The 13,039-nt window shown below is 61.3% G+C and overlaps 1 protein-coding gene across 2 annotated transcripts in view; it reads right to left on the minus strand.

The window, feature by feature from the left end:
• The window catches only part of CACNA1B (calcium voltage-gated channel subunit alpha1 B), a 200,241-nt gene that overhangs the window by 82,943 nt on the left and 104,259 nt on the right, over positions 1–13,039 (minus strand). For both annotated transcript variants that reach the window (XM_060100653.1, XM_060100655.1), the window contains exons 16-18: positions 11,024–11,141; positions 8,967–9,034; positions 5,953–6,059 (exon numbers count right to left, since the gene is read on the minus strand). In XM_060100653.1, the coding sequence (XP_059956636.1) occupies positions 5,953–6,059; positions 8,967–9,034; positions 11,024–11,141 (293 nt within the window). The remainder of the gene's footprint in view (positions 1–5,952; positions 6,060–8,966; positions 9,035–11,023; positions 11,142–13,039) is intronic.

A 13,039-nucleotide genomic window follows, 5' to 3' on the forward strand; every position in this document is an offset into this window, starting at 1 on the left:
CCAGCCCTCACAACCACCTCAGAGACCGGGTGCTGCTCTTGTCCCCACGTCCCACTGAGCATAGAGGACGTGACTCACAGAGGGTCCACAGCAAGTCACTGACGGAGCCAGGATCGGACGCGTGCAAGGGCAAGAGGAAATAAGTGTCTCAAGGAGACGCGAGGCCTCCGCCAGACTCCAGCTGTGCTGACCGCACAGCCTAGAGCCACAACCTGAGGGCCCTGGGGGCCCAGGCTGGACAGGTCTCCACCCCCCGGCTCTGAGCACCACGCTGAGTCCTGTCCCCAGGGTGGGGAGCCATTTCCAGGGAAGCACCTTGAAAGTATGAGAGCAGAAGAGCCTGATGCCTATAGCTGGGGGCCCAGACGGGGGGCAGGCAGGGCAACGTGTGGGGGACAGCTGTCGGCCTCTCTGACCATCTGCTGACCCACACTTTCGGCTGCCACCCCAGGCCCTGACCTGCTGCCCCGTTCCCAAGGTCACCTGGCAACAGACCCACCTTCTCTTTCCTTGGCTTCAACCCAGAGCCACGGGGGACCTACCCATCCCCAGATGACACCAAAACAAAGGGCCCAACTCTGAACTATGCCGAACCCTGTGAAGTGGACAGCAGCCGCCAGGGGCGTTCCCCAGTGGTGCAGGAACCCATGAGGGCTGACGGCCGGCCACTGGTCAGGCTTCCCCATCAGCCCAGCAGGCCGAGATGGGCCTGGACTCGGAGCCATTGGGCGGCAGGTGGTGGCCTCCTCAGACACAGCCATGAGCCCTGGGGACCCGCCTGTCAGAACAGAAACAGGCAGGCAGTCAAGACGATGGGGACGTAGTAGCTGGTAGCTCAGGAGGAATGGGCTCTGCCCTCAGCCTTGCCCTCAGACGCAGCTCTGTCGCACCCAGGAACCAGCTCAAGTCCATGGAGAGGCGGGGTGCCTGCTGGACTTGAGGCTGCGTGGGGCTGGCAGGCTCCCCTCATAACCTCCCAGGGGCGGCTCGACCAGCCCCGCTCCTGCTGGGTGGCTGCCTCTCTGGGCCTCACGCCACCCGAGACTGTCTGCGCCTGCCCAGCACGCAGCGGTGCTGCTGGCTGCCTCTCTGGACGTGTCTCTGCCTCCGTGCCTTGCTGGGGGGCGGCAGCCTGCCCCCACCTGCTTGCTGCTCCGTCCCTGCTCTGCCTGGCATGTGGCGCAGCGTGGCCAGCGCTCGCCTCTCACTCTCTGTGTCTCCACCGAGCTCAGCTCAAGAATGGGCGGGGGCGGGCCACGCTCTGACCTACAGTGCGGCGTGGCAGAGGACTCCAACCCAGGCGGAGGCCTCGTCTAAAAGCACTCCCGAAGGGGGCACAGGGAAGGGCCGCCCCCCTCACGTCCAGCCCGGCTTGCAGGCAGAGCCCGGCTCAGCTGCCCTGACCCAGACGTGCCGACGGGACTCAGAAGGAGCCTCTGAGGCGTGGCCCTGCTTTGAGGTCTCCGTGCTGAGAAAGCCAGTCATCCCTCTGTCACCCCCAGCTGCGACAATGGGAAGCAGCCCAGGTACAACAGCTATGGTACCTACGCCCGCATCTTACGCCACCCTGGGAATCAGTCGTTCAGGGTGCAGCCTTCTTACCCCACGGACCTCGGAGGCCCAACAGCCAGAGCCCAGCTCTGTGCTGGCCAGGCAACAGGAGGCAGGGGTTCAGGGACGGCTGGAGCGCCCGTCACCCGCAGGACACGGAGAGGGCACCTGGCCATCTCCAGGGACTTCTCACCGGCAGGAAGGAGCCCCTGGGACAGTCAGACTGGTGTCACCCCCAGCAGGGCCACCCTGGGGTTTCTGTGGCTCTACCTCAGGCTTTGGCTGGTCTCCGGAAGCCTCACGAGCAGGCGGAAGCTCTGCTCTCGCGAGAACAAGACTTCCTAAGGGTCCCAGAGACACCCCCTCCCAGCAAGGCAGGGTGGGGCAGGAGGACCCCACGGATGTCCTGAGCCCCGGAGCAATCCTCTACCTCATGGGAGCCACAAGGAGACAGCCCCAGTGGCACCCAGTGGTGGTCACCTCAGGAGAAGCAGATCTGCTCAAGACACCAGAGTGACAGCACAGGGACAGACAGGCAGGAGGACAGAGACCAGGAGGGAGAGGAGGAGGGGCTGAGCCCAGAGAGCCTGATCCCACGAGCAGGACGTGAGGGCGTCAGGAAGTGTGCCCGCCGTCCCCGGCCAGGCTGCGGGATGTGGGCCTGGAGCTGCCCCCTGAAGCGAATGACTCGAAGTGGGAAGCAGAGTTAGGGGCGGACAGAAGGCGCTGGCGTGTAGTTATCACGAAGCCATAGATGGAAATTGCAGCAGAGAGACTCACGGTGAGGTTACGCTGGAGACAGATGAGCTGCGAGATACAGTACCTCGAGTTTGCTTTACAAAACTGCACATGCAAAAAACAAAACAGAACAAAAGTGAGAACACCAGAGAGTTCTAAGAGACGCTAGAACGATGTGAGCCGCATCGGGTCAGGGCACAGGCTGCAGTGCGCATCCAGGCAGGAGGCCAGGGATGCTTCTATCAGAATGAGGCCAGCCGAGACCTCGGGGGAAAAGAGAAGTTGAAAGAGAAAGAGCACCCACAGAGCAGTGACCCCCACGGCTGGAGGGCAAGAGCGTCACCTTGGGCCGTCCAGCGCAGCTCTGCGCACACTGCCCCCGGAAGGGCAGTGGGGTTGGAAAGGGCGGCACCACTCGTCCGCCATTCTGCTCAGCCCCTCGCCCCCGCCGGACCTGGCGCCCCACTCCCCGGGCGCCAGGGAGGGCTCACCCCTGTGGTCCCCTGGCCTTCGAGGCGGAGCAGAGCCGGCTGACACAGGGGCCCTACCTGCCTCCGGCCTCACCTGGGCCCTGCTTCCTGAACACCCTGCTCAGCCCCCAAGCCACCCCGGCCCCTCAGCTCCCCAGGCTCTAAGGCAGTGCCACCAGGTCACCACCAGCCTCCCCAGGAGCAAACAGCTTCTACCACCAGCCCATCTTCCCTTGAGTGTCCTTCTGGAAGTGTCTTTCTGGAAGCTTTTCCAAAAATCAATAGAGAGAAACCATAGATCTCTTTACAGTCCTTTCCCGCCCAGGGGAGGACCAGGCGGGTCCCCAGCGCTGCCTTGTCAAGGCTGAGTCGACACGCATTTGTGAGGAGCTCACAGCAGCTCAGCCGCCCCGCGTGCAAACAGGCACGTGTGTGCAAGAGAGCGAGCAAAGCGGTGTGCACGGCTGAGTGTGTGAGCTTGTGAGTGAGCATGTGAGCTGGTGTGAGTGTGACTGAGACTGTGAACATTAAGAGAACAAGGGTCAGGGCTTCCCTGGTGGCGCAGTGGTTGGGAGTCCGCCTGCCGATGCAGGGGACACGGGTTCGTGCCCCGGTCCGGGAGGACCCCACATGCCGCGGAGCGGCTGGGCCCGTGAGCCGTGGCCGCTGAGCCTGTGCGTCCGGAGCCTGTGCTCCGCAACGGGAGAGGCCACAGCAGTGAGAGGTCCGCGTACCACAAAAAAAAAATCTAAAAAAGAGAACAAGGGTCAGAGCAAGCGTGTGTGAGTGTGAACCTGCGTGCGGGAGGGGGCCGTGGGCACCGGCACTCGTGAGTCCCAGTGACGTCGAGGCCGACACAGCCGAGAGCCAGAAGGGCTGCAACAGCCTGAGTGTCCCTCCCTTCCAGGAGGCTGAAGGGACTGTCCCCTGAGGCCAAGGACACTGGAGCCCCAGCGGCTCTAGGGGACGCGGGTGCCCATCGGAGGAGGGTCCGTCACAGAGCCTCCGTCCGCTCGGGCACGGCCCATGGAGCCGCTCAAACACCACGGACACGAAAGGCGCCGTGAGCATCAGAGGCTCACAGCGCACGTCTCGGCCAGGCCCCCGTCTCACAGACCACACAGTGCCGCTGTGGAAGCAGGTCAGGGCGGGGTCCCACAGAGCCTCTCCCACCACCTCAGAGGCTCGGGCAGAGAAGTGAACACAGAGAGGGTGCTGCTGCCAGCAGAGCAGGGAACCGTTGGGGCAGACAGGACAGACAGGCGCTGGAGCATGGCTCCTGCCCGCAGATGTCTCAGCTCAACGGAGGAAAGCAAACAGCCACGCACGGTGGTCCTCACACCCACCACCCTCCACACCTGGGAGTGGCATCTCCAGGAGTCACATCAGACCCACTGTGCGTGCAACAGAGATGGGCTGAGGACGAGGCCCAAAGCCACGTCCCGGGGGAGGCCGCGGGACCCACAGCTGGCCCAAGAGGGGGACGCAAGGGCCAATGCCCAGACATACCCCAGGTTGGCCGTGACAGGGATGGGCCAGCACCGAGCTCAGGGCCTGCTGTGAGGGAGTGCACCAAGTGTCCCCCAGGCCCCGGGGATGCAGGTCTACAGCCTGCTTCCTGCACAGCAGCATCCAAAACAGGGACGGGGACGGAGGGAGAGGAAGGACATCCAGACTTCCCTCTCTGGTGTCCTGACAAGCTCCCCGTGGCTGTGCTGAGGGCCCCTCCCCGCTAAGGTCTCAGCCCAGGTGGGAATGGACACCCTGCCGCACATCCCCAAAGAATGGGCAGCCCTGGGAAGCAGCAGGGGACACAGGACACCACGTTCCCCTCCGGAACAGCAGGAAGGCAAAAGTTACACAGAAACTCCACAGGGCCCATGTGAATAAATGGGTCAGTCACCAGCCATGTCCTCTACGCAGACCGCCAGCAGCTTACACAGCTCAGGAAGTAACCGGGTCACAGCAAGCCCAGGACCAAGCAGACCGAGCAGGTGCACTGGCCAGACAACAAAACTCCAGAATAACTGGGCACTGAGCCCCCAGCAGCTGTTGGAATGATGGCGGCTGTGTCCTGCCTGGCTCCTTGCAGGCCCCCTGCACCCCTGCCTGGACTCCCGGGGCCTGGGACCTCCCTTTGCTTCTTCTCCCCCAAAGGCCAGCACTTTCTGCTCACTTTAGAGACAGGTCCTCTGCAGACATCCCCCTAGAAAACAGGCCATGGCCCTGTGACTTCCAGGAGAGAATGGGGCTGCTAAGATGCACCCTCACCTGTGTGTGTACACACTCCCACTCCCACTCCCACAAATGCATCCACGTGCCAGCGCAATCTCAGCACCAGTGCCTGTGTCACCACAGACGGGCCTGAGGTGCTCTGACCACGCAGCACAGTGTGCACGGGAGAGGGAAGCAGCTGCAGAGTGGGGGCCCGTGGAGCAGCGTGGGGAGTGGGCGCCATGGCGGGGGCTGGCGAGTGGGGCGGAAGGCAGGGGCAGCAGCTTCAGGGTGGGCTCAGCCTGGCCCCGAGCCCCTCTGTGTTCTCCCACGGCCACCCAGTGACTGGGATTGGGCCAGACTTTCCTGCCTCCTTCCCCGGGGGCCAACGCCCCCCAGCCCACCGTGGCTTTTAGCCCTGCGCTGGGCGTTCTGTCCCAACTCGGAAATCCGTAACGCCCCCAGCAGCGCTCTCAGCTGGCTCTGGGTGACCAGAGTCCCCGACGGAAGTCTCGGCCCCGCCTGCACCTCTGCTCGTCAGAGAGGCCTCCTCTCGACCCCTGTCCCAACACCAGAACTCGATACTATTGGAAACTGCGTTAAGTCTCTTGGGCTGCTGAAGTAACCCGTTGAATCTTCCGGCTCACAAAACACAGTTGTGAAAGGCGGTGTGTAAGTCAGACACGCCAAGTCCCTGGCGCCGCCCACGACTGTCCAGGGGGCCGCCTTCCGCGGTCACTCCCACCCACGGCGTTGCCACGCCGCGCTCTCACCCCGGCGGGGAGAAGCGGGGAGGCTTTACCTGGTGGTCTCTTTGCTCAAAGGCCCTGCAGGGGAGGAGCGCCATTCCCCCGCGTCTCAGCTCCTAGGGAGGGGCTGTGTCCTAACAGCTCCAGCCAAGGCGAGGGCCCCTGAGGAGGCCCTGGGGGAGCTGGACTCTGCTCCCACCACCGCCCGCAACCCTCTCCGAGAGCCTTACGCGGCGATGGAGATGTTGGCGGCAGACATGGGGCTGACTTCAGCCACTTCTTTGGCCTTTTGCAGAGCAAGCTTCTGGTTGGCTGCTTCTTCCATCTCCTCTTCGTCCTGTTTGCACAGACAGAAATGTGGAGCTGGCCTGAGAGTGAGGTGTCCACTCCGATGCCACCAGCTCTTCCGCCTGGAGCCTCCGAGTCCTTCCTGCCTCCTGAGCCAGCGGAGCCAGGAAGCCAGCTCCTGCCTTAGCACGACCCACCCATGCTCCAGACCCCACTGCTATGCCCACCTCTGCAGGCAACAGTCCCCAGGGTTTCTGTGTCAGCACCCCTTCCCAGGGCACTCACAGCTGACAGCCCCACTCCAGAGCTCCAGCCCCAGGGACCCATTTCTGCATGTTAGTCTTATTCCATCAAAATGCAAACCCACCCCTCCTCTATTCCCACCTGCTCCCCCGCCACCCAGAGCACAAGTGTCACACTGGAACGAAGTCAGTCTCTGCCCCAGAGTGCTGAGCCAGGGCGAGGGGCAGGCTCCCCACCCTGAGCCTGGGTCCCCACCCTGCACCACCCACAGGAACCGTCACCAGGAATGTGCCTAGCAGGGCCACCTTGCAGCCTTTGAGCTTTTCCACCTGGACTCATCGGGTCACATCTGTCTACCTGTGACCATGCCTGGCCCTGTGTCCCCTTCCCCACTGAGCCCCACGGCTCTCTGCCACCCGGGATAGCATGTGCTCATGTGTGCGCACCTGCGCAGACACCCCGCCCTGCCTCTCCATGGGAAGGGAGTGGACATACAGAAAGGCCCTCCAGCCCTGACCCCATGGCACTAGGCAAAACCAACATGATCTGCTCCTCAGATCTAGATAAAATGCTCTAGGTTGAGTCTACGGGCCCTGGCAGGCAAACTAGTCTCTGTGCCATCCAGCTAGATCACTGGGACCACCCTTATACCCCCCATTACCCCAATCCCGGGCCCACCTGGCTCCCCTGGGAGCTGGCATTCCCAACATGTCCCAAAATGTCCTTGAATCTGCTTTTAGAGGCACAGTAATGGCAACTCAGCTCCCTATGAGCTGTCTGCAGATTTCCCACCATAGAGAAGAGACAGTTAAACGTCAGGCCTCGGGGAGGGGGGGCAGAGCTGGACCCACCACGGAGCTCCCTAGAGACGCTGTTCCTCCAGCTACGGGCTCCAGCCTGGTGTACAGTCCTCAAATCACTCCAGGTGGTGTTCGACAAACAAACCCGATGTGCGTTTATTTCCACTTCAAAATAAACGATGCTACCATATATTTGTGGGACTGTAAAGGAGGGAGTGTCTGCCCTTTGGTCTCTTGGCCAGCCCAGGAATGCCCCATAGCCTGACACAGACAGGCGTCCACCCGCCCCAACTCCCAAAGCAAGGAAATTCCTGAATTAGGGCAGCTTGCCCAAAGGGGCCACCACCTATGGTCTGTGCGTGGATACAGGACCCCAAGGACATGGCCGGTCAGTATGTCCCCAGCCACTGACAACCTAGAAGGGGCAGTGAGAGCTTGAACTCAAGCTCACCCAGCCCAGGACAGCTGGTGCCAGACCAACGATGCTGCTGGGCACCCCTAGCTCACGTGGTCCTGTAAATCCTGACCCCAAGAAGTGCTCCGTGGTTGCACGGGTCCCCCCAGCCAGGGGCTTGGGCCATTCTCCAGCCCCTCCTGAACGGCAAGGTTCAGGCTAGGAACTGGCTGACGACAGAAATGGGCACGCCAGTGGGGTTCCCAATCCTCAGAAGCCAGCACCCAGAAGAAGGGAGGAGTCCAGACCCACGGGCACTGTCCCAGCCCAGCTAGGGGGTGGGGGGAGGCACACCGCACGGGCCGCGCCCCTGGAGCACTCCTCCCAGGGAGCCGGGTGGGGCAGCACGGCACCTGTACGGTGCGCGCTGTCAGGACCACCGTGGCACACCTGCATCTCTGTCGCCTGCCCTCCTCAGGGAAGGCCCGAGTCAAGCCCCAGAATGGGGACAGTGTGAAGAGTCTTAGGATGTGCTAGACTGGAGCGGGTGCAACCCAAGTGGGAGGCTGTCAGGGATGGCGGGCGCGAGCGCACGGACACCCCCCCACACAGGTGCGCGCACAGGCGCAGGCCCGGTGTACAGAGCAAGTACGTGCGTGCCTGCAAGGAGCAGCGCCTGCTCAGAGCCCCTGACCAGCAGGAGCGCCCTCTGCACCGGGAGCCGGGCTTGTCAAAGCGCCAGCCTGAGGCTGAAACAGCGGGCTGCCTGCACTGTCCAGGGCAGAGAGGGTGACAGTAAGCAGGCAGGGGGTGGTGTCATCTGGAGGGAAACCACAGGGGAGACATGTCTAATCACACCCCCCACCAGGCTCAAGGATGAGAGATGACTATTAGACGACTCCCACTGGGTACAGCCTGGAAAGAAAGCTGTCCTGCTGGGGCATGGGCTTGCTGAGAACAGGACCGACTGCTCCCCCAGCACCAGCCTGGCCCGACTCTGAGGACAGCGCTGCCCAGTGACAGCCTGAGCTCAGCCATCCACACCGGGGATGACCACAGGGGTCCCTCGCTGCCCTTTGAGGTCTTCAGACTGGATGGCCCCTAGGCCCACCTCCTGATGCATCTTGCTCCTGAGAGGACACAGCCCCCTCCACACAGAGACCAGGGCAGCCTGGTCCCCATCTTCCAGGCCCCTCTCTGGTCTGCGCCCTGTCCTCCACCACCTGCTCCCACACCTTCTCCTGCCTTTCTGGTCATCCTTCCCAGGTCTTGGCTTCCCGGGAGCCGCCCTCGTGGTCATCTGCCTTCCTGCCGTGCTCTTTCTCCCTACCTCCTCGGTGCCGCTCCCCCACAGCCCTGCCTGTCCAGGGCCTGGAGGAAACACCCCTGGACCGCAGTCACATGGCCCTTAACCCAGGTCCTGGCCCTCCTCATGGCTCTGCAGCCGCATCCAGAGCAACACGGGTTGACCCCCCACCCCACCCACACCTAGGCTGCAGGTGGGTCCCTACCTACACACCTTGGTCAGTTCCTGCGCGTTGGCAAGGTTGTCCACGGCGATGGCCAGAAAGACGTTCAGCAGGGTGTCTGGTCGGCTCCAGCTAAGGAAGGGAAGCCCCCTGACCCACAGCCTCTCCCAGGGTCGGACCACGGCTCCCTCTGACAACACGGGGCCCGTCTCCCAAGGGCCTGAGCAGCCTTGGCCTCCTCCCTTGGTATCCACATGCCCCCACCCCCGGCCCTCCAGCCCTGTCAGCCTGTCAGCCCCAGACACAGCCCAGCCCAGCTGCTGGGCCCTGCGGCCCCCCGGCCTCCACCGGCCTCCTTCATGCAATCTCACATCGCCCGGCCTCCTCGAAAGCCCACACCACCCCTTCCCCCCACCACCTCTTCAGGGCCGACGCTCCCGGCCGAAAGCTTGCGCCGTGTTGGGTTAACCTGCCTTTGCCTCCTAGGAGGGCACAAGGGCTGCCCACTCTGCCCCCACCTCTCCCAACAAGCACCCAGGCTGCATGTGGGCCCCGGCACCTTTGGGTCCTGTGAGCAGAGACCACCGAGGGACCAGCGTCCCGGCAAGGCTCACGGACACGTGCCTGGCTTCATTCCCACCTTCCTTTACCAAAGCCGAGTCCCGGGACCCCTCCCTCGAGGTGCCCCTCCTCCAGAGCAGCAGGGGCAACACGCGGATGGCAGATGCCACGGGAGTGCCCGGCAGGAGGCCGCCACCTCCAAAGCCTCCTCCCACTGTGCCCCCTGGGAGCCGCGACAAGGTGCTCCTAGGGCCCCCAGTCAGAAATGAGGAAAGAAAGGCCACAGAGGGTTAGGCAACTCCCCAGGGCCCCAGGGTCAGGGGGCCCAACGGCCCTGCCCCACCCATCTGAACTCGGCAGGCCCAGGCCCTCGCGCTGCCGCTGACCTGAATCCCCTCCGCTTCCCGTCGCTGGAGCCACCTCTCCCCATCTCAGCGCCAGGCGGCACTGTCCTCCCTGCGCTGACCCCTCCCCCCGCCCCGTCCCCAGCCCTCGGTGCCTCACCCCGGTACTGTCCCCGCAGACCCAAGCCTACCCTTGGCCCCCGCAGGCGGGTGCCCTCCCGGTCACCTAGTGCCCTGCACACTGACAACGGGCAGGGAGTCCTTTGCCATGCGGTGTCCGCTGCCCGCTCAATGCCAGCAGCCCCTTCCCCTGAGCTGTGACAGCCGAACCGTCTCAGACCCTGCTGGTCCTGGGGCAGATGCCCAGGGACAGCCCTGGGCCCCATGTTATCCCAGGGGCTCTGGGCCAGTGTCAGGCTCAAGCAGCCGTTGGCTCTGGGTGACCCCTGTGGGTCAGGCCCCCTGTCTGGCAATGAGGTGCCCTGGGACTCGGGGGGGACCCACATCCCAGGGCAGTGCCTCATAGACAGGCCTGCTCAGGGCCCCAGTGGGGCCCACGGGACAGGACGCCAAGGTCGGCTGCTGCCTCCTGGCACTGACCACAGCTGTGGGCACCCTCAGAGGCCTCGCTACGCCAAGAGCAGGATGAAGGCCATGCCCCTTGGGGCCCAGCCACAGGGACACACTCCAACTGGGTAGCACGGTCAGGGGGGCCCGAGGCAGAGCCCCCCTGGCTGGACTTGCCCTGACTCCGCAGAGTCCCGCACCCCAGACCCTGAAACCCAAGCCTGACGAGCATCCTCCGCACAGGAACTTCCTTTGCGCTTCTCTGCAGGCAGGACATTTCCATGGGTGAAGGTTTTTTAAAAAGCCCAGTGCCACAACTTAATTACTGAATTAAATTAAAGTGAAAACAAAATAGATGGCTGCCCTCAGGCTCAAAGCCCACGTCTTTCCTCCGCTGACCTCGCTGCTTGCCTCGGGACACCCCACGTGCTGCTCACGCTTTCCTGGGCCTGCGGCCCGACCTCAGGCTGCATCTGTAACTCAAGCTGCTCCTGGGCAGGGGTGCGTCACGGCCCACCCTCCACGGGAAAGCCGCCCACACGTTTGTGCCGACCACCGGCTCCGTCCTCCTGGGGAGGGAGGGGACAGCAGGCCCAGGAAGCACCGACCCCCTCGGCCAGACGGCAGAAGGATACAGTTTCCAAACAGCGTCAGGACAATGAAGTAAACCGACGAGAACATGCCTTTGCTGACTCCACCTTGGGATTCGATCCCATGATACATCACCGCGTTCCAGTCCTCCCCAGTCAGGATCTGCAGAGGCAGGCAGAGCACCCGGGGCATGTCCCCACAGCCACCCGCGTGCACACGCACGCCCGCACCCACGAGCCCACGGGCACACGAGTGCGCACACACAGGTCCGTGGATGATGGTCAAGGCGGCCCAGGAGCCTCTGGAGAAACTTCCAGAAGGACATGGCTGCTGGCCTGGGTCAGGCCTTATAAGGTGAATATGCTCTGGGTTTCTGCCAAGAATGGAAAGGGAGCTCCCAGCAGGACAGAAAGGTGAGCAAAGGCAAGGAGACCGTGGCACAGCTTCCCACGTCCCACAGCTGCCTGGTCACTGCCGCACCAGTGAGGAAACTGAGGCTCAGAGAGGGGCGCAAGCTGCTCACAGCCAGACAACAGCTGCAGGGCCTCTGACCCTCCAGGTTCCTGCCTCCCCTGGCCCAGGGGGTCCAGGCCACGAGGGCGGCTAAATGCCGTCCTTGCCCCATCGGGAAACACGTGCCTCTTTTTCACTTGTATTTTGGGGAAAGTACAAGGGGATAAGGCGACAGACATTCGTGTGTCTGCCACTCAGAATGGAAATTGCTAACATTTTCTCATATTCGCATCAGGTCCCACTGCCCACGATCACCCTCGACAGGCAACCCCAACCGTGAACCTGGGGGGCCTCCCGTCTTTGTGGTCCTATACCACACAACACACACACACACACCTATAAACGAAATACACCACACGTGTTTTAAACACGCACCGGCAGGTGTCAGACTACATCAGCATTCCGTTCACTCACTCTTTTATCTGTGAAGTTTACCCGAGTGGACACACACAAACCCACTGTTCGTGGAAGGTGCTGCATAGATTCCTTCCATGTACTCACCCATCTTCTCCAACAGGCACTTCCGAGGTTTTTGCTGGTGTGTCCCATTGTGAACATGAAGTTTGTCTAGAACTGGTTCTGCTGGATCGGAGGCTCTGCACACCTTTGACTTCACTAGACATTTCCTAAGTGCTTATCCCAAATCACAGTCCCACCAGCAACACAAGGCTGTGTCTTCCTCACACCCTCGTCCCACACTGAGCACAGTCACACCCTTTGATAGGTCCAGGCCAGCGGGGTGAACGGAAGAGCCAGTCAGGCGGGACATCTTCTCTTGTATCCAGTGGCTGCTCAGATCTCCTTTCTGTGGCCTTTCAACGCTTTGGTTTGTATTTCTGATAACTCACCTTTTCTTACTGACTTCCTTATGTATTCTTGTATATACTAGTCCTCTATCTGCAATATCTACTGGAAAAATCTTCTGCTGGTCTCCTTTTTGCTTTTAACTAATTTTTTTGTATTATAAAGAAGTTTAATGAAGTCAAATGTATCAGTCTTTTCCTTTATCGTTTCTGCTTTTTGCCCCTTAAGAAATCTCTCTCCATCCCAAGGTCATAAAGAATTTTCCTGTATTTCTTCAAATCATTTTAAAGTTTGCCTTTTAGGTCTCTAATCCAACTAGAGCTTGTGGTTACTGCTCTGTGCACACGTGAGGATGAAGACCTACTTTTCTCCCACACAGAAGGCTCGTTTTTTGACCACCCCATCCCCCTCCCATTGATTTAAAATGCCATCTTTTTCATATGACCAACTTCCTACATAGGCTTGGGCATGTTTCTGGGCTTTCTAGTCTGTTCTTTGATACTTTGTCTTTATACCTATCTTCATTACTGTAGCTTTATAATAAGTCTTGATAAATGGAGGGGCACATCACTCCTTCTTGAACTGTCCTGGCTATTCCTGGCCATTTCCTCTCCCAGGAATCAATATGCTGAATTCCAAGAGCAGTTCTGTTGGGATTTGGATCACAAATTAAATTAGGGAGAACTGATCCCTTTACCACAGTAAGGTGTCCCATTTATAAACATCGGTATTCAGTTCTTTTG

Source organism: Mesoplodon densirostris, chromosome 6 (genome assembly GCF_025265405.1).
Source record: "Mesoplodon densirostris isolate mMesDen1 chromosome 6, mMesDen1 primary haplotype, whole genome shotgun sequence".
NCBI classification, from domain to species: domain Eukaryota; kingdom Metazoa; phylum Chordata; class Mammalia; order Artiodactyla; family Ziphiidae; genus Mesoplodon; species Mesoplodon densirostris.